General features: G+C 42.3%; 3 protein-coding genes across 3 annotated transcripts; 2 read left to right on the forward strand and 1 right to left on the reverse strand.

Moving 5' to 3' along the window:
- Positions 1-967: 967 nt before the first annotated feature.
- Positions 968-8,379, forward strand: poldip3 (polymerase (DNA-directed), delta interacting protein 3). Its single transcript, XM_078269685.1, is given in 11 exon segments — positions 968-1,072; positions 2,801-2,901; positions 3,023-3,093; positions 3,095-3,478; positions 3,592-3,642; positions 3,776-3,853; positions 3,986-4,207; positions 5,215-5,292; positions 5,438-5,567; positions 5,795-5,861; positions 7,246-8,379. Coding segments are annotated over 11 exon segments (1,491 nt in total). The 5' UTR covers positions 968-971; the 3' UTR covers positions 7,454-8,379.
- A 901-nt stretch (positions 8,380-9,280) lies between these two features.
- Positions 9,281-13,546, forward strand: rrp7a (ribosomal RNA processing 7 homolog A). The gene is made up of 7 exons (XM_078270330.1): positions 9,281-9,359; positions 9,538-9,680; positions 10,414-10,539; positions 10,653-10,776; positions 11,924-12,021; positions 12,104-12,311; positions 13,358-13,546. The coding sequence occupies exons 1-7, from the start codon at positions 9,296-9,298 to the stop codon at positions 13,441-13,443; spliced, it is 849 nt and encodes a 282-aa protein (XP_078126456.1). The 5' UTR covers positions 9,281-9,295; the 3' UTR covers positions 13,444-13,546.
- Positions 13,547-16,285: 2,739 nt separating this feature from the next.
- LOC144529759 (zona pellucida sperm-binding protein 4-like) lies at positions 16,286-19,640 on the reverse strand. The gene is made up of 12 exons (XM_078269034.1): positions 19,472-19,640; positions 19,175-19,299; positions 18,686-18,806; positions 18,304-18,438; positions 17,977-18,149; positions 17,679-17,758; positions 17,428-17,582; positions 17,166-17,349; positions 16,924-17,068; positions 16,763-16,832; positions 16,538-16,675; positions 16,286-16,437 (listed from the first exon to the last, which is right to left on the reverse strand). The coding sequence occupies exons 1-12, from the start codon at positions 19,638-19,640 to the stop codon at positions 16,286-16,288; spliced, it is 1,647 nt and encodes a 548-aa protein (XP_078125160.1).
- Between the last annotated feature and the right edge of the window lie 821 nt (positions 19,641-20,461).

The following is a 20,461-nucleotide window of genomic DNA, read 5'->3' on the forward strand; positions in this document are numbered from 1 at the left end:
GACCAGTCAAACGTCGAAGACCGGCCTAGTCACAGTGCCCAGGTATTCTCTGTTAGGGTGCCACACTGCCACCAACAGTTGCCTGTGTATCAAACGTGGGTTTGTAGAACTGAAAGGTCACACACTTTTTTTAAGAACCTTCATTTTATTTCTTGCGCAAAACCAAGGCACTAGGCTAATTTGTGACAATTTCGCGCAAAGGCTCATGGGTACCGTAGCATGTACGTCATTTGCATTTCGTCAAGAGCAATCGAACGCGGATTCCCAACCAATCCCGTCTGTTTGTAACAGTATATCGACATTCCTACTTTTTAAAGCCCATGGCCAACATACGATGACAATAAAACAATGGAGATGGGCCAATAAAGCGTTTAAGATGTATTTCTATTTGTGCTGAAAAAAATTCGAAGATATGGGGCTGCAAACTGAACACAGCAAACACAGGGACATCTGGTGGCTTGCAAAATGTATTGCAGTCCTTCAAGACCAGCCAAATCACTGCATACAACACTTCTAATTTATAAAGTTTTAGTCTAATATGTGCAATACAAGTTCAACAAGCCTGTGTATTATTATTACATTTGTAATACTTTTGATCAGAAGTGCTGCATTAAATATAGATGGCATTGTGCATTTAAATAATTATCCAAAAGTTAAAGAACAAATCTATTTAATCAGCACTATGTACACACAAACAATATCCACACATTCAAATCAATGTATCATTGCTCTATGAGAAATGTATTAAATACAAAATTAGTCATAATTGCCTTCTTATTTTTAAGTTTTCTTATAGTGTTGCCATATTGATGCAGTTCTTGATAAAATGTCCAAAGTTTGGTTTGGAGTCCGCCCATTTTTTTCTTGTGATTGTGGAATTTTCCAAATAATAGAATTAACTGTACGGAAAAAAAAACCACTCATTGCATTCTGACCCAAATCGCTTTCCGTAGCCCTGGCTAAAACTTCTCATGCACGCATGCGCTGTGAGGCATTGTGAGAAAATGGCAGACGTCTCTTTGGATGAAGTGATACGACAGCGCGGTATTAACCTCAAGGCACCAGCAAAACGGTATTGAAACTATAAATGCACAAAGGAATGTTCGCGTATTAAGGACTTAGCAACTTGTAATAACATTTCTAAAAGCATAACGCGAATTGAGAGCTCTTGGTAGCTAGCTAGCTAACGTTAGTCCATAATAACAGCAAACGGCGAGTAACGTTGAATCGTTAAAGCGAGGCTAAGCTGTAAACTAGCTGTAGGCCTTTATGTCTGAAGCCATTCATCGCTAAAATTTGTTAAATATGGGTTAGCAACCAAACTCAAATTTGAACCAAACTAAGGTTTAGTAGTCGCGACAACGCACAAATGGAAAGAGCTGCGTGCAGTTTGCTTATGTTGGTAGCTTTACTCGCCAGGCTAAGCTAGTTAGCAAGCTAATATTTATGTTTGCACTTAGCTAATGCGGTTGCTGGAAGCACTGGGTTAAACCAAGGTGGCGGCTCGTTTAAACAAATATTTAAGAACCTCTTATTATGGTCCCTCCTCAAGTATTATGTGAGCAAGTACCGAAGCTAATATATTGTCTTATTGTCTGTGCAAATAGCAAGGCCCAGCCCAGTGCGACAGCCATTAAATGTGTTTTATGAAAGAAGTAATACAATTTACTTTGCTTTTTTTGTTACGGTCAAAATATAAAACACTTCCACAAATGTGGAATGGAGCAATGTATTCACAATCCCAATGGCTGTTGTAGTAACGTTACCATTGATGAACTTAAAGGTCCCATATTAAGCTCATTTTCAGGTTGATACTTGTTTACATGCTTTAATGTTCAAAAAACACTATTTTTCTCATCCTGTCTGAATGAATATACCTGTATTCACCCTCTGTCTGAAATGTATTAGCACCTGTCTCTTTAAAGGTCCTATGACCTGCTGCTTTTTGGACTCTTTTATATAGGCCTCAGTGGTCCCCTAACACTGTATCTGAAGTCTCTTTTATATAGACCTTAGTGGTCCCCTAATACTGTATCTGAAGTCTCTTTTATATAGGCCTTAGTGGTCCCCTAATACTGTATCTGAAGTATCTTTTATATAGACCTTAGTGGTCCCCTAATACTGTATCTGAAGTCTCTTTCCCTAAATTCAGCCTTGGTGCAGAATTACAGCCACTAGAGCCAGTCCCACAATGAGCTTTCCTTAGGATGTGCCATTTCTGTGTCTCTAGCTTTAAATGCTATTGAGGAGGAGAGAGGGGGGGGGGCAAGGTGGAGGGTGGGGGTGTGGCCTTGACCAACTGCCACTTTGCTTATTTGCAAGCCATGATGTCTCTCTCTTTCTCATGGGCGGGCCGAATTCTCTGGGTGGGCAAAGCAGAGAAAGGAGCGGTAACCTTTCCCCTTATGACGTCATAAGGAGGAGATTTTAGAACGGCCCATCTGAGCTTTCATTTTCTCAAAGGCAGAGCAGGATACCCAGGGCTCGGTTTACACCTATCACCATTTCTAGCCACTGGGGGACCACGCAGATACATTTTCAGGAAGGAAAACAGTGTTACAATTTATGATACTAATTGAAACCGATGAGAGAGGCTTTGTTCAGAGTTTTTAGAGAATGGAATGCAACAGTCACAGATTACGAATACAGGTTGTGTGCATTTCTCTGTGGATTGGGTGTTTTGATACTTTCACCGTATTTATACAGCACCTCAAACCTGCTTTATAATCAATAAAGCCATAAAAACTTGACTTTTCACATTGTGGGACCATTTTAAAGAAACTTTGTTTTTCTTTGTCAGACCCATGTTTGGACGGGGTGCTGGAGGAGTTGGCAAGAGTTTTGACGCTCGCCAAAAGATTGGAGCTAATGATGTCAGACAGCGGCTTGGAGGAGGCGCAGGTAAGGACATTATTGCCTAAGTTTACTTGTGCCTTATATTTAGTGAAAGCCAACTGATCAGGAGGTTTTTGGGGATTAATACTAAATTCACCCCCAATCTTCTTCCTTTTTATTCTCTCAGCTTTTCATGTGAAAGATGCCAGAGAAAAGCTGGGTCAGAAGGATGCTCGCTTTAAAATCCGTGGCAGGGGGAGGAGCAGCAGCAGCAGCAGGAGGTGGTTCAGGAGCAGGAGGAGTGCAGGATGCCCGTCAGATGATCAACTCACGCAAACAGGGGCAGAATCAGTTCAGTGTCCCTGCACATATCGCACAAAAGACGGCAGTAACACACCATCTGCAGAGCCAGACACTTGTGCCGCAGATACAGATACACACCAACAACGATCTTGCCGGTGTGAACTCGAGGCAGTTTGGACCGAATGTTCAAGGAGGACTGAGTGTGAGGGGCAGTGTAACACCACAGCTAAGCAATAATAAAAGAATGATGGATGCTCGTGATAGACTGAGCCTCAAGAGGAGCATTGGAGGGACACAGGCATCTGTCACACCACCCCTAAAAATAACCAAGACCATCCAGGTGAGGTTAAATTAGTTACTTTGTTCTTGGAAGATCAGTGACACAACCTTTGTTGAAGTGTAAAACCACGCTGACATGCTTACTGTACGGTTTGATGCTTTTTTCCCCCACAGCAACGTCCAGTAGGAGCGGGGATGTCGGCTGGAATACGTGCAGCTTCACAGGTAGAGCTGTGAACATGAGTCGTCAACTTTTGATGACAAAAATATTCCTCTGAAAGAGAACCCAACGTTTCCCTCGTATACTGGCTAACATTGTAAAACATAGTATTAAAATATATTATTTTGTTTCCCACAGCCTCTCTCAAATGAGCATGATGGCCCCCACAGTAAACAAATAAAGATCACTACGGCTAATAATATGCTACAATCACGGGTAAGAACTGCTTTATGACAGCTGACCTGCAGAAATCGGCACAGAGACTCAAACACAAACTTAAATTATTGCGCAACTAGTGTCTTGTTTCCTTCATTGAACTCTTCTTTTCAATTTGTTTATTTCATACAGCCTGGTACAGTGGGCTCCACATTCTCCATGTCAGCCCCAATCACCAAGGTGGTTAAAAATGATGCTTACACAGCCCCACGTCCTCCTGTGCCTGTGGCCCCCACCCGACCCAACACCAGCATGGCTGCTACCCGGTCCTCAGCTGCAGCCCTTCAGCCAGTCTCCAGGACTCTCCAGCAAAGCCCAGCAGAAGCCACCACAACAGCTCCTGCTCCCCCTCAGGTAAACATTCCCGATTTGCATCTGTAGCTCAGTATGCACTCCAGGGTGGGGAATTGGCACCCACCACCAGCCAATGGCGGATACTTTTTCAAAGTGGCGCGTGGATTGTAAAACATATTTTGATTGGTTACTACTTAAAACAAACACTCCATTCTTGCCCAAGCACCGGGGGGAGAATCCGCTCGCCTCGTCGAAGTTGATCTGCAGGTCTCGCCGTGAAATGGGGCTTCCATCAACGGAGGACCCAAGAGGGCAAGCGAGGGCTGGTGACAGGAGTGCGAGGTCACCGCGACGCGCACGGGACTGCATGGTGCCGGCTGTAAAGCGAGCAGGGCTCGAGCTCCGGTGTCGTCCGGGTAGTCTGCCATCTTCTTTCGCAGGGTCAAAACACTCTCTCACGCGCACACACACTCTTTACTTTTCACACACACAGAGTTGCAACGTGAGAGTTTTCGGCCAGGGCACTTGTTCGCTCCGTGGCTCTCGGAACAACATGGAGCCCGAGTCGGTGTAAGAATGGGACCGGAGTCTCTACAGGAACGGGACTCGTGCTGCGTTCAGGGCATCCTCGTAAGCTCCTGCTTCAAAGATAATCATACAAGATAGTCAGTGCAGAACTGTGGTTCAACCGATATTCTCTTCATGTTACGATCAGAATATGACCAAACTGACCAAAACACAATTTTACCATGGTCTCGCAGGCTTTTTTTTCCACATCACTTTGCATTAATAATAAAAAATAATGTTTTGAAGCCATTCAAAATATGCTAGTGCACTTTCTTTTATATATTTGAATTCCGGAAAAAGTGGCTGGTAAAAAAATATAAGTGGCTGGTGAAATTGGGCAGTTAATTTCCCACCCTGATGCACTCCATCCCTACCTTTTTTACTTGTCTCCACGTAATATTATTCAGTGTAATTTTCATTGCTAGATACTTGTATGCTTGCACACGTTTTCCTTGCATATGCTTGATCATGTGGGGTTTTTTTTTCGTACTTCTTTCTAGCCTACTTTTAGTCCTTTGGAGGGGACAAAAATAACAGTGAACAACCTGCACCCCCGGGTCACTGAGGAAGACATAGTTGTGAGTAAATCACACTGATTGCCAAGAACCTTTTTGTTATGTTTGATGTTCAATGATGTGCTGAGTGCTGTGGTGCTAAATTGACTCATTTGGTGTGTGTGTTTGTACTCCCCTTCTCCCCCCCCCCCCATCCATTTGTCCACAGGAACTGTTCTGTGTGTGCGGGGCCTTGAAGCGAGCACGGCTGGTGAAGGTGGGCGTGGCTGAAGTGGTGTTTGTGCGTAAAGAGGATGCCGTGAGCGCATACAGGAAGTACAACAATCGCTGCCTGGACGGTGAGTGCCGGTAGCAAGGACGCACATCAAATGGCTCTCTGGGTTTTGGGCACTAGCTTCTGTTTTGTGTGCAGGTCAATGCCTACGGTACTGAGTTTGCTGGTTAGGGACATCATTGTATACGTTTGTTGAAACAAAATGTCTTTGTTGAACTAAAGGACAGCCAAGTTAGATGAGTTTGTTTTTGTTTTGTTTTTTATTTATTTTTTCTTTGTTTCTCCCCCTAGGTCAACCCATGAAGTGTAACCTTCATATTCAGGGAAATGTCATCACTTCTGATCAGCCCATTCTATTGTAAGTGGTCCTGCAGGGCTTCAGTCCTTCATTTCAAATGAATCTGTAGTTGACTGTGTTTACATCCACATATTTCCTATGAGCTGTGACTGAACTTCATGCTAACCATTCATTATTATTGACATTGCTTATATTCAGTTTGCAAATACTCCAGGCAGCCTTTGTTCACTATCTTATTTGAAAAAGCATTTGCGTGTTTTGGCAAGTGGTTCTTTGAGCTGCCTCTGATGAAGCAGTTACTCAGACAGAATACATTTTGTGATTGGATTAGTCAGTCATTTGACCACTCACAATACTTTTTGATACAAATTTGATGTAATTAAGTTTAGCTTCACATTAAAATGTGAATGCCATTGGCTGTTGCTGTGTTTGTGGCTTTCACTTTACATTCAAGTCTAACATAGACTGTATAATATTAATGGACAAAGCATCCGGTTCGGTGAAGTACTGCAAATGCGGAAGTGCCTTAAACCTGCTTTCTATCTGAATTCCTGCAGGGGGCGACACATGCGGTTGCAAAAGGAGGTCGGTTTCTTTAGAAGTCTATGAGAAAGTGACCCACTTCTCACTTGATTTATTACGCCGACTTATTGGTACTGTAGCTTATTCACCGTAATCCCCAGAGTTAGATAAGACCATACATACCCTTCTCATCTCTGTGCGTGTTGTAACTCTGTCAGACGGCTCCACCGGTAGCCTAGCTTAGCACAGATTCTGGAGGTAACCGGCTCCATCTAGCCTACTGCTCTCAATAAGTGGCAAAATAACGCCAACATGTTCCTATTTACATGTTGTGATTTGTATAGTCACAGCGAGTACAAATAACAAGGTCACATGACACACAGCCATCTTCTAACCGTATACATACTGGGAACTATATTCTCAGACAGGCAAAGCACTGCTACTTGGGCGGAGTGATATGCTTTGCAGCACCTGAGAAGCCCAGAGCAGATCAGCAGTGCTTCGCCTTCTGAGAATATAGTTCCCAGTTTATATACGGTTAGAAGATGGCTGTGTGTCATGTGACCTTATTTGTACACACTGTGACTATACAAATCACAACATGTAAATAGGAACATGTTGGCGTTATTTTGTCACTTATTCGGACCATTAAATTATTTATTATTATTATTAAAATTGCTCACATCCACAACCAGGATGGCTGCACCCGTAACTCATAGCAGATCTCCACAAACCAATGGGTGACGTCACACATGCTCTGTCCATTAATATTATAAAGTCTGAGTCTAACAAATGTAATATCTTTTTGCATGAAGCTATAATAAAAAAAAAGATTATACACAGAATTTATTGAATGTGTAACCCTGCATTTTGTTTTATGCCTTTTTATGATCATGTGACGTTCTCTTTTTGACTCCTACAGGAGGCTCAGTGACACTCCAGGCAGCAGTACAAAGAAAGGTCTGCCGCCCTCTTTGACTCGCCCTTTCGGTCAGCGAGCCTCCTCTCAGCCTACTCCAGAGGTTGACCCTCAGACCATCCTCAAAGCTCTGTTCAAGTCCACCGCACAGTCCACCTCCACCACTGAGCCCCCCAGCTCACAGGCCACTGCCTTTCGCATCAAGATATAGCTCATGTCTAGTGTGAATAAGAGCGTCTGTTCATATACATATTAGTGCATTCTCAGTGTTTCACCTTGACAGCAGGCAGCCCACATTCTCTCTTGAAACTGATTTTTACACATTTGATATTCATGACTTCTCTGAACGGGAAATCGTGGATACGCAAAATCATGGTTTTGGGGTATCCATATGTTACCCGTTTGTTTCTGGGATGGACTAGTGGAAGGAAGTGTGTTGTGATTTGTTGTTTTAATCCAATGTGGTGGGGTATATCAAATCAATTATTTTTATTTTTTTTTCCGTCATTTGAATGTTTTTCTTTTAATACTCTAGTTAATGACTGAGTGCAGAAGAAAGACATAAAAAATCTAATTGGCAGACACCGAGCAGCATTGTCATTGAGAGATGCGTTATGTTAAAGACTTTGTACATCCACACATCTGGGTGCGCACAGACCATAGAAATAAAACGGAATAAAGACCAAACAAAGATAGGGGGGAAAAAAACGCACAATACATTAGATGCCATATCTATCTGATTAGGCGGGACAAAGAAAGTTGTCTTTAGCAAATCTTTGCTCCAACTCTCACCAACATCAACCTGAAAAGAGGTATTCCTAGCCAACATGATGAAACACTTGTGGAGAAACTATAATACTAGAAAACCAGTTTTCAAACGGTCATCATGTTGATATATTTAGTTTTTGTTTTTTACCAGCCTTGTAGCATCCAGATTCTTGTGTGCTCAGTTTGTAACTGGTTTTACTTGGTTGTCCAGTTTTGAAGCAGTATGTTTTAATTCCTCCTAGTATACATTACACTTGATTTGTTCAAAGACTGTAAATTACTTTCTGTTGCTTTCTTGCTATTTCAGTCAAGAGACTAGAGAGGTCAGATATGTCTGTGAAATGTCGCCATTAAATATTTAGCTTTGTAGATGTTGTCTGAGACTCTTCTTTCCCTGCATGCCATGCCATGATGATGATGATGATGTATTTCTCTAGAGATCAGCCTGAATGCTGGACTGACCCACAGCATTTAGTCTTTCTTAAAATTGCTATCGCAGTTGTCCCTATTTTTAGACTCCTAATTTTAATAATTTACCTTTAGCTTTGAAATTTAGATTGCTACTTTTCTTTTACAGCCAGAAGTAATATGAAATTTGTGTGGCCGAGTTAGCTCAGTTGGTAGAGCGGGCGCACAATGTGTGGGGGTTTGCTCCTCGACGCAGCGGCTGCAGGTTCGGCTCCAACCTGCGGCCCTTTGCTGCATGTCATTCTCCCTCTCTCCCCCCTTCATGTCTTCAGCTGTTAAGTGAAAATAAAGGCCCAAAAATGCCCAAAATAATAATCTTTAAAAGTAATATGAAATTATTTTTTGATGTGCTCCAAATTAAACTAAACGTTCAAAAAATATACAGTATATCTAATAAAAAACTGAGATATCGTTAAATAATTAACAATTACTGATAATGTAATTTTAGCAGATTTCTTCAGATTTACTTTTTGTACAACCTTTATGGTTTTGCTGAAAACGGTAATAAAGTACTTTGCAATCTTTATGTAACATATACACAAAGTAATAAAACATTTTTGGCGAAATGGCTGTATTTGGAAATCCTTGAAATATGTCACTGGTAAATATATATATATAGTATTTTTTGTTAAAATTGTTATGTGATTTGAGTTGTGTGTTTGTATTTTTTTTATTAGAATTCAATTCACAAATATTCAGTCATCACAGTCCGTAAACATAAAACTATTGTTTGTATTTATTTGAAAGGAAAAACAAAATAACATCTACTACGTACTTGGTTTTAGTTACACTTCCGGTGTGAAAGGTCACACCAAAAATGGCGCCGTCCAAGAAGAAACATGCCAGTAGCCAGCCTTGTATTATTCCTGGAGGATTTACAGGTATAAATCGACAAAACTAAGAATATTAATATACCTATTTTGCTATAATACTGATTTATCCTCGAACAGAACTTGTTCTTGTCTCGTTTTTCTTGATTGGTGATTACTACGTATCAGAGTTGCTGTACCGAGTGATGTGTTGGCTTTAGCTTGATCTTTTTTCTGTCTCTCTTCGCAGAGCTGTCCTTACAGTTTAGTTCCGACAGCGTTGCGCAGCACAAGCTGTATGTGAAAGAGCACAAAGTCCGAGCAGAGAAGAGTTCACACAGGCCGCTGGACCGGACTTTATTCGTCCTCAACATCCCCCCGTACTGCTCAGAGGTACAGTGTAAATGTAGCTATGACTCAATCAATAGCTAACTGCCAATATATTAGCCCTACACAATCTGGACTGTGGTCATAACATAACATATGCATCTTATAACCTATTCCCTGTTATATATTGTTCTTAAGCAATTCTATTGTGTTTACATTCTTGTCTTTTCATAGTCATAGTTCATATTTAATAAGCTATTGCACTGTTAAGTCCCTCCACTGTTCACACACTCTACCATAGCACCTTATCATTGTCATTGTATCACATGGTCGGTCCATACACAAACAAACACCTGTCCATGTGCTGTTTCTATGCTCATATAAGAAAACAGCCACAAATCTTTTGTTATTGTGGCCTTCATGTTCTCACACACCTGATGCTCTAGGCTACGGCCAACATTTGGTGGCAGTCATGCAACAAGTTGTTATGCCAAACGCCAATATAACAGAAGAAGAAGAACACGCATCCCGACCATGTGAACGCTGGCAGTCGGAAAAACAACGTAACCACGGGGGCAGTCCCTGATATTCCCAGGTGGCATGAACGCAGCATGAGTACAAAAAGATGCTAGAATGACTAGCTCTGGATGCGGGGAGGGGCTCATAGAGAATGCCTTTCTACAGGGTCCAGAATTATGTTGCGAATTTAATGTTTTGTATGTTGTTAAAAAAGAAAACTGTTTCCGACTGTCATTCGCAGAGCTCAGAGCTCATTTTTCTCCTGCTGTTTGTGTTTCAGGGTGTTGTCAGAGAGTTGTTCTCACAGTTTGGCTGTGTTCAGTCCGTGGAGTTGAGGGACCACCCGGGCTCCTTCCAGGACTCTGGACCCAAGCTGTCCAGGTTCTTTAAACCAGTTGCAAAACAGGTTGGCTGCATTGCTGCTGAGCTCTTTCTGCTATTAACACCATGAACAAAAATGAACTGTACTTGTTATGTACCGTATATTTCACGGCATTTTTCAACGTTTGTCCTTTCCAGGGTTTTAGAGTTGGCTACGTTGTGTTCGAAAACTCCTCCAGTTTAAGAGCAGCTAAATCACACCCACATGATGTCTCTTTGGTGGTCTGCACAGAGCAGCGTCCAGTGAAGACAGGAGTGCAGAGTGAGTGACGCTACAGTGATGCATTCATTTTTTATTAATGCAAGGTTTTTTTAATAGCTTTTAAAGGTCCCATGGCATGAACATTTCACTTTATGAGGTTTTTTAACATTAATATGAGTTCCCCCAGCCTGCCTATGGTCCCCCAGTGGCTAGAAATGGTGATAGGTGTAAACCGAGCCCTGGGTATCCTGCTCTGCCTTTGAGAAAATGAAAGCTCAGATGGGCCGATCTGGAATCTTCCCTTTATGACGTCATAAGGGGAAAGGTTACCTCCCCTTTCTCTGCTTTGTCCGCCCAGAGAATTTGGCCCACCCATGAGAGAGAGAGAGAGAGACATCATGGCTTGTAAACAAGCGAAGTGGCAGTTGGTCAAGGCCACACCCCCACCCTCCACCTTGCCCCCCCCCTCTCTCCTCCTCAATAGCATTTAAAGCTACAGACACAGAAATGGCACATCCTAAGGAAAGCTCATTGTGGGACTGGCTCTAGTGGCTGAATTCTGCACCAAAGCTGAATTTCGGGAAAGAGACTTCAGATACAGTATTAGGGGACCACTAAGGCCTATATAAAAGAGACTTCAGATACAGTATTAGGGGACCACTAAGGTCTATATAAAAGAGACTTCAGATACAGTATTAGGGGACCACTAAGGTCTATATAAAAGAGACTTCAGATACAGTATTAGGGGACCACTAAGGCCTATATAAAAGAGACTTCAGATACAGTATTAGGGGGACCACTAAGGCCTATATAAAAGAGACTTCAGATACAGTATTAGGGGACCACTAAGGTCTATATAAAAGAGACTTCAGATACAGTATTAGGGGACCACTAAGGCCTATATAAAAGAGACTTCAGATACAGTATTAGGGGACCACTAAGGCCTATATAAAAGAGACTTCAGATACAGTATTAGGGGACCACTAAGGCCTATATAAAAGAGACTTCAGATACAGTATTAGGGGACCACTAAGGCCTATATAAAAGCATCCAAAAGCAGCATGTCATAGGACCGTTAAATATGACTCTACTGTAGTATCGCAGTTTCAGTGTGAGTCAGATTCTTGTTGATCAAACATATTCAAACACAGAACAAAAGTCTTACTTTGTTTTTTTTTATGTTATTTGTTGCTCTTTCTTACTCCAGAATGGATTCAGCAGTACACAGAGTCTATTATTAATCCGGACAAACTGCAACAAATAGTCGACTCCTTTATGGAAGGCTATGACAAGCGGAAAGAGGAGGTGAGAATTCTGCAGCTCTTCCTCCAGCATTACACACCCATCTAGTCCGTGTGACTTCAACGTGTTGTTGTTTCTGTCACAGGAAGCGGAGAGGCAGAGGAAAGAGGCAGAGCAGCAACAAGAGGATGAAGAGGGCTGGGTGAAAGTCACAAGAGGATCCAAGGGCACCAAGGGCCGCCCCCACAGTGAGGCAGCCAATGAGAGGACTCTACAGAAAGAGATGAGGAAGAAGAAAAGGAAGGAGCTCCTGAACTTCTACACCTGGCAGCACAGAAACACACAGAAAGAACGTAAGTTGCCAATTTAGTTTATTCGTCATCTAGAGGCTAGTCTCGCATTGCCAGACCTTCCTCCACAGCGCTGCGGAGGAGGGTCTGGCTAGTCCACACAGCATTCCGGGATGGGAAAAAAACGTGCTCTGGTTTATTGGTATTTCTTTAAACCAATCACAATCGTCTTGGGTGGCGCCGGACGGAGGCACAGTGCCGCTGCTGAATAGCCTTGGGAAGGAACTTGTTTTGGTGGAACGTGTACGTTCAAAGGTTGTTTTAGTCCCGGTTTACACGAATACGCTCGCGGGTGAAAACGACAAAATATTTTGTCAGACGTGGCTTTCATTTAGACGCCGACGGCATTTTTGGGGCTTAAAACGCAAAAAAGTTAAACCACCCTCCAGAGTGGAAATCTTAAAAAACGCTCCACCATTGCGGGTAAAGTGTGTGTGTCTGTGTGTCTCTGTCTGTGTCTGGAGCAATAACTCCACCTCCTCGTCTGTCCACACAAAATTGTCAGCTTTTGTTGTTCGCTTCGCGCTACTAGGGAGAGGGAAAGAGGAGAAAGAGAGGGAGACAAGTAGAAGGAAGGTTCTATGCAGACGCGCAGACTTGGTGGATCGCATTTCACACACTTTTGCGTCACCATATGCACGCAGATTTCCCCCCCATAACGCTCGTCTAAAGGCGGACTAAGAAGTGAGAACGCAACGCCACTTTTGCGTTTTCTCTCGTTTCCGTCTAAACACAGCCTTAGTCGTGCAACAGAAAACTCAGATCTAGACAGATAGTCTAGCTAGCTGTCTGCAGAGATCTGAGGAGCAGTTGACCATAGTCCTCAGAAATCCACCGGAGGTTAGAACGCCAACACAAAGAATGCGCTGAAAAGAGGGACGTCCGGCAGCATCGGAGCTGTCCCGGAAGTGGAAAGTCATGGATATAGACTCACTATCTGTAGGCTAGAATTGGTCCTCGACGTTTGCTGAAGGAGAAAGAGAAGCCATCAAGCTTTGGAAAAACAAAATGCCTTTATTATTAACTTTTTTTTTCGCTCTTTTTTTCAGATATTGCTGACCTACGGAAAAAATTCGAGGAGGATAAACAGAGAATAGCTCTGCTGAGGGCACAGAGAAAGTTCAAACCTTACTGAGTCAACTACTCCGATTTTCCTTTCTTCATTTCACTGCTTTTGTGTGTTTTAGTTACATTACAACCCTGACTATTTTTGTGTCAATAAACATTATTCTGAGTGACTTATTTTCATGATTATTGAATTACCAGCACATCACAAGAGACGAAGGACATTTGGGAAATCATTGTTGGTAGAAAGCATTTGATTAAAAAGGTGACATGCAGGACAAAGTACCAATGCCAATTCAAGTATTATTAAAAAAAAAAAAAAACTAGTCTTGCATTGCCAGTCCTCCTCCTCCTCCTCCTCCTCCTCCTCCTCCTCCTCCTCCTCCTCCTCCTCCTCCTCCTCCTCCTCCTCCTCCTCCTCCTCCTCCTCCTCCTCCTCCTCCTCCTCCTCCTCCTCCTCCTCCTCCTCCTCCGCGCTGTGTCTGGCTAGGCCACACAGCATTCTGGGATGGGAGGAAAAACGTGCTCTGGTTTAAGGTGTGTTCCAAATGATTATGCAAATTATATTTTACACTGATTTTCCTAAATAGTCGATGCAAATGACAGTCCGTTAGGGTGTAAGTTGAATTTCATTGAACAAACCACCCAATGAAAACTGTATTTTTTTCAAAAAAAAAAAACTCAAAATGCACTGTTCCAAATTATTACAGTTTCAAAACATTTTATAGGTTGTAAAGAACTGAAAATGGTCATTTGCTGAATTTGCAGCATTAGGAGGTCATATTTACTGAAATCAAAAGCTATTTCAATCAAACCCATCTTAACAGGGCAGGTTCCATGTTAACATAGGACCCCTTCTTTGATATCACCTTCACAATTCTTGCATCCATTGAACTTGTGAGTTTATGGAGAATTTATTCTTGAAATTCTTTGCAGGATGTCAGAACAGCCTCCCAGAGCTGCTGTTTTGATGCGAACTGTCTCCCACCCTCGTAGATCTTTTGCTTGAGGATGCTCCAAAGGTTCTCAATGGGGTTGAGGTCAGGGGAGGATGGGGGTCACACCATGAGTTTCTCTCCTTTTATGCCCATAGCAGCCTATGACACAGAGGTATTCTTTGCAGCATGAGATGGTGCATTGTCATGCATGAAGATGATTCTGCTACGGAAGGCACAGTTCTTTCTGTACTATGAAAGAAAGTGGTCAGTCAGAAACTCTTCATACTTTGCTGAGGTTATTTTCACACCTTCAGGGACCCTAAAGGGGCCTACCAGCTCTCTCCCCATGATTCCAGCCCAAAACATGACTCCGCCTCCTCCTTGCTGACGTCGCAGCCTTATTGGGACATGGTGGCCATCCACTACTCCATCCATCTGGACCATCCAGGGTTGCACGGCATTCATCAGTAAAAAAGACTGTTTGAAAATTAGTCATCATGTATTTGTGGGCCCACTGCAACTGTTTCTGCTTGTGAGCATTGGTTAGGGGTGGCCGAATAGTAGGTTAATGCACAACTACAAACCTGGAGGATCCTACACCTTGAGGTTCGCGGGACTCCAGAGGAACCAGCAGCATCAAATACCTGTTTGCTGCTTTGTAATGGCATTTTAGCAGCTGATCTCTTAATCTGATGAATTTGTCTGGCAGAAACCTTCCTCATTATGCCTTTATCTGCACGAACCCATGTGTGCTCTGAATCAGCCACAAATCTCTTCATGTAACGGAGTTAAGATATGTTTGATTGAAATAGCTTTTGATTTCAGTAAATATGACCTCCTAATGCTGCAAATTCAGCAAATGACCATTTTCAGTTCTTTACAACCTATAAAATGTTTTGAAACTCTGTTGTGCATAATAATTTGGAACAGTGCATTTTGAGTTTTTTTATTTTTGGGTGTTTTGTACGGTGGCCCTGAAGTGCAAATCACAACAGCAAATACGAAAACACGACAGCATTAACTTCTACCGGAAAAGGTAGGGCCTATCTAGTAGAGGACGGACCCTCCTGATTGGACAGACGGACTGTCTGTCTTTTAACAGAAAGGAGAGGTGAAAAACACGGAAAAGCGCCTACTTTTAACAGAGAGACAGTCCGTCTGTCCAATTAGGAGGCTCCGTCCTCTGCTAGATAGGCCCTACCTTTTCCGGTAGAAGTTAATGCCGTTTTGTTTTCCTATTTGCTGTCGTGTTTTCATGTTTGCGGTTGTGTTTTCCTATTTGCCGTTGTGTTTTATGATTTATTGAAGTGTTTTCCTATTTGCTGTTGTGTTTTCATATTTGCTGTTGTGATTTGCACTTCAGGGCCACCGTAGGTTTGTTCAATGAAATTCGACTTACACCCTAAGAAAATTATACTGACTGTCATTTGCATCGACTATTTAGGAAAATCAGTGTAAAATCATTTCTTTAAACCAATCAAAATCATCTTGGGCGGCGGTATGCGCTGGACGGAGCCTCTGCAAAATAGCCTCGGGAAGGAACTTGTTTTGGTGGAACATGTGTACGTTCAAAGGTTGTTTTAGTCGTGCAACAGAAAACTCAGATTGGACAGATAGTCTAGCTAGCTGTCTGGATTTACCCTGCAGAGATCTGAGGAACAGTTAACCATAGTCCTCAGAAATCCACCAGAGGTTAGAATTACAACACCGAGAAAGCGGAAGGTACCGGACATCTGGCTGAAATGAAAGACATCCGGAGGAATTTCCAGCAGAACCTGAACAATCCCGGAAGAGGAATGCCTTGGATGTGGACTATTACAAAAAACTATCTTTAGGAGCCATTCAAACCAATGTTTTGGCCTTGATTTTACCAAAAGAATGAAAGCCATAATGAATGACCACAGCGTTTGAGTTTATGATCAACCAAAATCAAAGTACAAAAACAAGTTTAAATGCATACCACGGTGAAATGTTTTATTGAGATTGTTTGCTGTCAACTTGTACTTCACAAACTTCCTTTGCTTCTGGCTTCTGCCTCTTTATGAAGCTTGACCAAACAGTGAACAGCAGGATCAATAACAGGGCAGCGCCAACACCAGAGAGAACATACACTGTCACCTGAAACACTGAGGAAGAGAAGAAAAAAAATAAAAAACACATTTAATTCAAGTATTGCCATTGATAACATCACATGCTAACTGTAGTCTTGTACTGAGCAGGACTTACTCGTCTTCTGTTTGACACATGGATTGTCCTCTAGTTCAGTGCTGTTCCGTCCCAGCACCAGTGGCCCTAAAGAGACCAGCTGGACCTGGTTGAACTCAGTGATTGCCTCTCTTCTCCGTCTCTGCCCCTCCTCTGATGCTGTGGGAGGAGAGGCAAATGTTTACCGCATATCCACAGCACATACAGACAGTGTACAAGGAGAAAAACATACTGTAATATACTCACTAATGATGGCACATTGCTGTGCACAGTCAACATCATCTGTGCAGATTTCCACCCAACAGAAGAAGTAAATCTAAGTGAGAGATTACACGTGTGCAGAGATACACATTCATATATCATCATTTTATATTGATTTATATTATTTGTGAATGTGATAACCTTACTTCATCCACACTTGGATGGTCCGTATCAGGGTCCAAGAAGGCAAAAGTCTTGACATCAAACCTCCTGACTTGGGAGTGGGAGGTGGTCTTCCCCTGGTTGTCCACAGGGACAGAGCTTCTCATGTTATCCAAAGGGTTGGGACATCTATCCAGGGGGAGAAACAACGGTCAGGTGCTCAGCCTTCGAACATAATTTCAATATTTCCATCTTAGGTTGACGCTGTAATTTTCTTCCACGTTACCCATAATAGAGAAGTGTCCACACAGAGTGTCTAGACGAAGGGTAGGCAAAGCAATCCTGTACACGCAAGGAAAGTGTGGGGTCTGGGGGCGGCTGGGTGAATGAAATTTCCACATATGCAGCGTCGCGCAGCGGCAAGGTCAGTGGAAGTTGGTCCTCAGGAAAGAAGGATGTGAAGGATGCATCTAGAGGAACAAGTCATTAGTTCTAAAGACTTGACACAATGCAATGAGTGATTCCATACCGTTCTCCATTTATAGTACCTTTGGCTATTCTCATCTGCAATCCCATGGTTCCCATTGCAACCACAGGTGGTGGGTTGGTCACTGCATACAAGGACCGCAAGTCTGCTGCATGCTGTTTTGATGCCTGTTTTGATTCCTGTTTTGATGCCTCATATTCACACTGGACCTTGAGACTAAAATCCCCATACTTATGTCACCACCAGTTCACTTTTCTTACCTAAAAATCACTGTCAGAGCCATCAGCTTACAGCAGTGTACAGAGAACACACCTAAATGGAGAATGTCTGGTTATACTTTTAGTACGCAGCTCCTCCACTTCCACCTCATAGATCTCCATGTCTCCTTCCACCTCAAAGCCGAGCAGAGAAGAAAGGATTCAGAGTCAAGCAAATACGCATCAACTACTTGCAGCCAATATATGCAATAAAAAGGAAAGCTTTAATCAATCATGTTTGACATCATTTAAAAGTGGAACAGAGACATTTCAGTGATACAATAAATATATATTCTTTTGTCCAAATTCTAGATATCTTATTTTGGAATCCAACTCTAGACAAGTAGCATTACCTTCATCTTTGCACCACAGTCCATGACTCCAATCTTGAAAATAGCCATGTCTGGGGTGGCGACCACAGGGGAACACTGTGGCTGATCTTTGACTATGAGGCTGCTGGGATCGATGGGCTGGTCTGTGCCTGTGGCCTTTACTGAGAACACAAAGTGTCCATCCAGAGAGCAGGCTGCAGGGAGATGTCAGAGATAAATGATGTACTTCACATAGAACTAAAAATGGTCACTTCATTTCTATGGTACCTCATCACAAAATCCCTTCCATGTAAACAGTTCTTTACAAGCCAACAGTACTTTACATGCCAAGACAAATGCCAATACTACCATTGAGTCTGTAGTAGCAGTTTAAATCATCAGCGTCGTAGCAGCATCCCAGTTTGTAGCAGGCATCGCTAGAAATTCTTTGGTGGCCACAATCCACTCGTAGAGCTTTTTCTGTGTCACAATTTCCAGGTAGCGCTGGAAAAGAGCTATGTGTTTAGTGTTCTAACCTGGCACAGTAAAAACAGCCAAAACACTATGTATTGTACACGACAGGTAATATCACCCCATGGCATCACTTGTGTGTAAAGAAATTATTCAGAAATCCTGACCAGGCTCCAAAGGAAAATTCAGCAGTTGAAGTTTTGATTGATGAAAACGGATACAAAATGAGCACCGACTATAGATAGTCAATACATTACTGTGTCGTTGAGCCTCCACTCACATGTTGGGATAAGTTGAGTCCTCTCACGGTCTCTCTTTATCAAAGGACAGATGATATTAACCCTGAACCAATGATCCCCTCTTGTCAGCTGCACCTGCAAAGGTATGACCACTTCGCTGCCCTGAGGATCAAAGATCATCACAATGTGGATGTTAGGAAGAAGAAGTCATACACACCATTTTTTGCATTTACATGTGCACACAAACTCACAGTGCATGTGTACTGTATATTCCCCTTCTGTAGACTTCTCAATGTACAGAAAATAGGAGGCCCATTTGCAATATTGGGTTTGGGGCTGAAAACTTTAAGGTATTCCATTTCAATAAAGGTTTCACTATTTCTACCAATCAATAGTGTTTTGTAACTTATAGGTATTGTGTGGAATGTTTTGCAATTTTCCCCTTAGTCAAGGAGAGGATTTTGCTTTTTAAATAAGAGGAACACAATGTTCAGCCCACCCAATAACTTCCATACAGTCCCTTCATTTACCTCAATCTGTGCATAGCAGCTGTCAAATGTGCTATAGAGGTAGAGGTTCTGGTTTTTCTTTCTGACCAGTCTCACTCCACAGTATTCCTCAGTTTCAGACAGTGGAATTCTGGCCCCTGTAATGTCTAAGACAACAACAAAGAACATTAGCAGTAGCCTATTATTGGATTCAATGCACATGTTCAAATGTGAACATTTAGGAATTTGCACTTCGTAGCTACTAAAACGATTCCAACCTTGTTTGCCATGATCCATTTAAGTTAGAAAAATGGATTGCAACAAAGAACGCGATCTCACCTGTAACGTGTATATTACTTTTAACCTGCGGACCAAAAACAGCTCTTATCCTTCCAAAAGAACAGCTGACGCTGGGCAGGACGAGCTGCTCCGGAGTGGTCTTCTTCGGCTGAGCCGTGACGGCAAAAAGTAAAATAATCAAACACAGTTTTGCACAATGATAATCCATCTCCTTAGGATTTAGATATTAAGCTCATACGAGTTTGATCTCAGAAATATCACGTCCTTTCTTTGACACGGGGGAACAATGACAATAAGCACATAGCCTATCTACACGTAGTGACGCTCTCGTGGTCTGGAAGAGGACGCAGCAAGCCTCAAACTAATTAACACTAATTAAACATAAATCATGTCACGTGATTTATGTTTTATGTTTAATTAGTGTTAATTAGTTTGAAGCTTGCTGCGTCCTCTTCCAGACCACGAGAGCTTCACTCACTACATGCAGATATATGTGCTTATTGTCATTCATGTTAGCCGGAGCCAAATCCCTTGTTTGTCTACGCAAACCTGGCCAATAAAGCTGATTCTGAAAAAAGTTGCAATTATGTCATCAGTTGTCCACCTGTGCGCCCTGAGAGCTGCCGGCTTAAAGCTGCTTTCAACAGTAGGACAGAATGAGCTGGTAATGACTAAAAAGGTCAATGTGTAAATAATAGATACCATGTTTAGCATATGCATGGTATCCTCAGGGAGCCATTAAATGTAACCATTGCGTAACTGTAAGGCCGTACCAACCTCACCCCCTCAGACTGGAACTAATTAGAGGTAAAAAATAAAAAATAAATAAAAATAATAATAATTATAGTTGGCCTAATTCCTGTATAATAGTAGCCTAAGAAAAAAAAAGTAGAAAAAGGTGAGGAGGATGACATTGGCAGAAGCAGTAAGAGAGGTTGACCAGGGCCAGATGGAGGAAAGGTGACTTTTTTTTTTTTTTTTGAAGGAGAAGGATTTGAAGAGTAAATGAAACCATTGGCAAATCTATAA

This window comes from Sander vitreus, chromosome 15, assembly GCF_031162955.1.
Source record: "Sander vitreus isolate 19-12246 chromosome 15, sanVit1, whole genome shotgun sequence".
Taxonomy (NCBI): domain Eukaryota; kingdom Metazoa; phylum Chordata; class Actinopteri; order Perciformes; family Percidae; genus Sander; species Sander vitreus.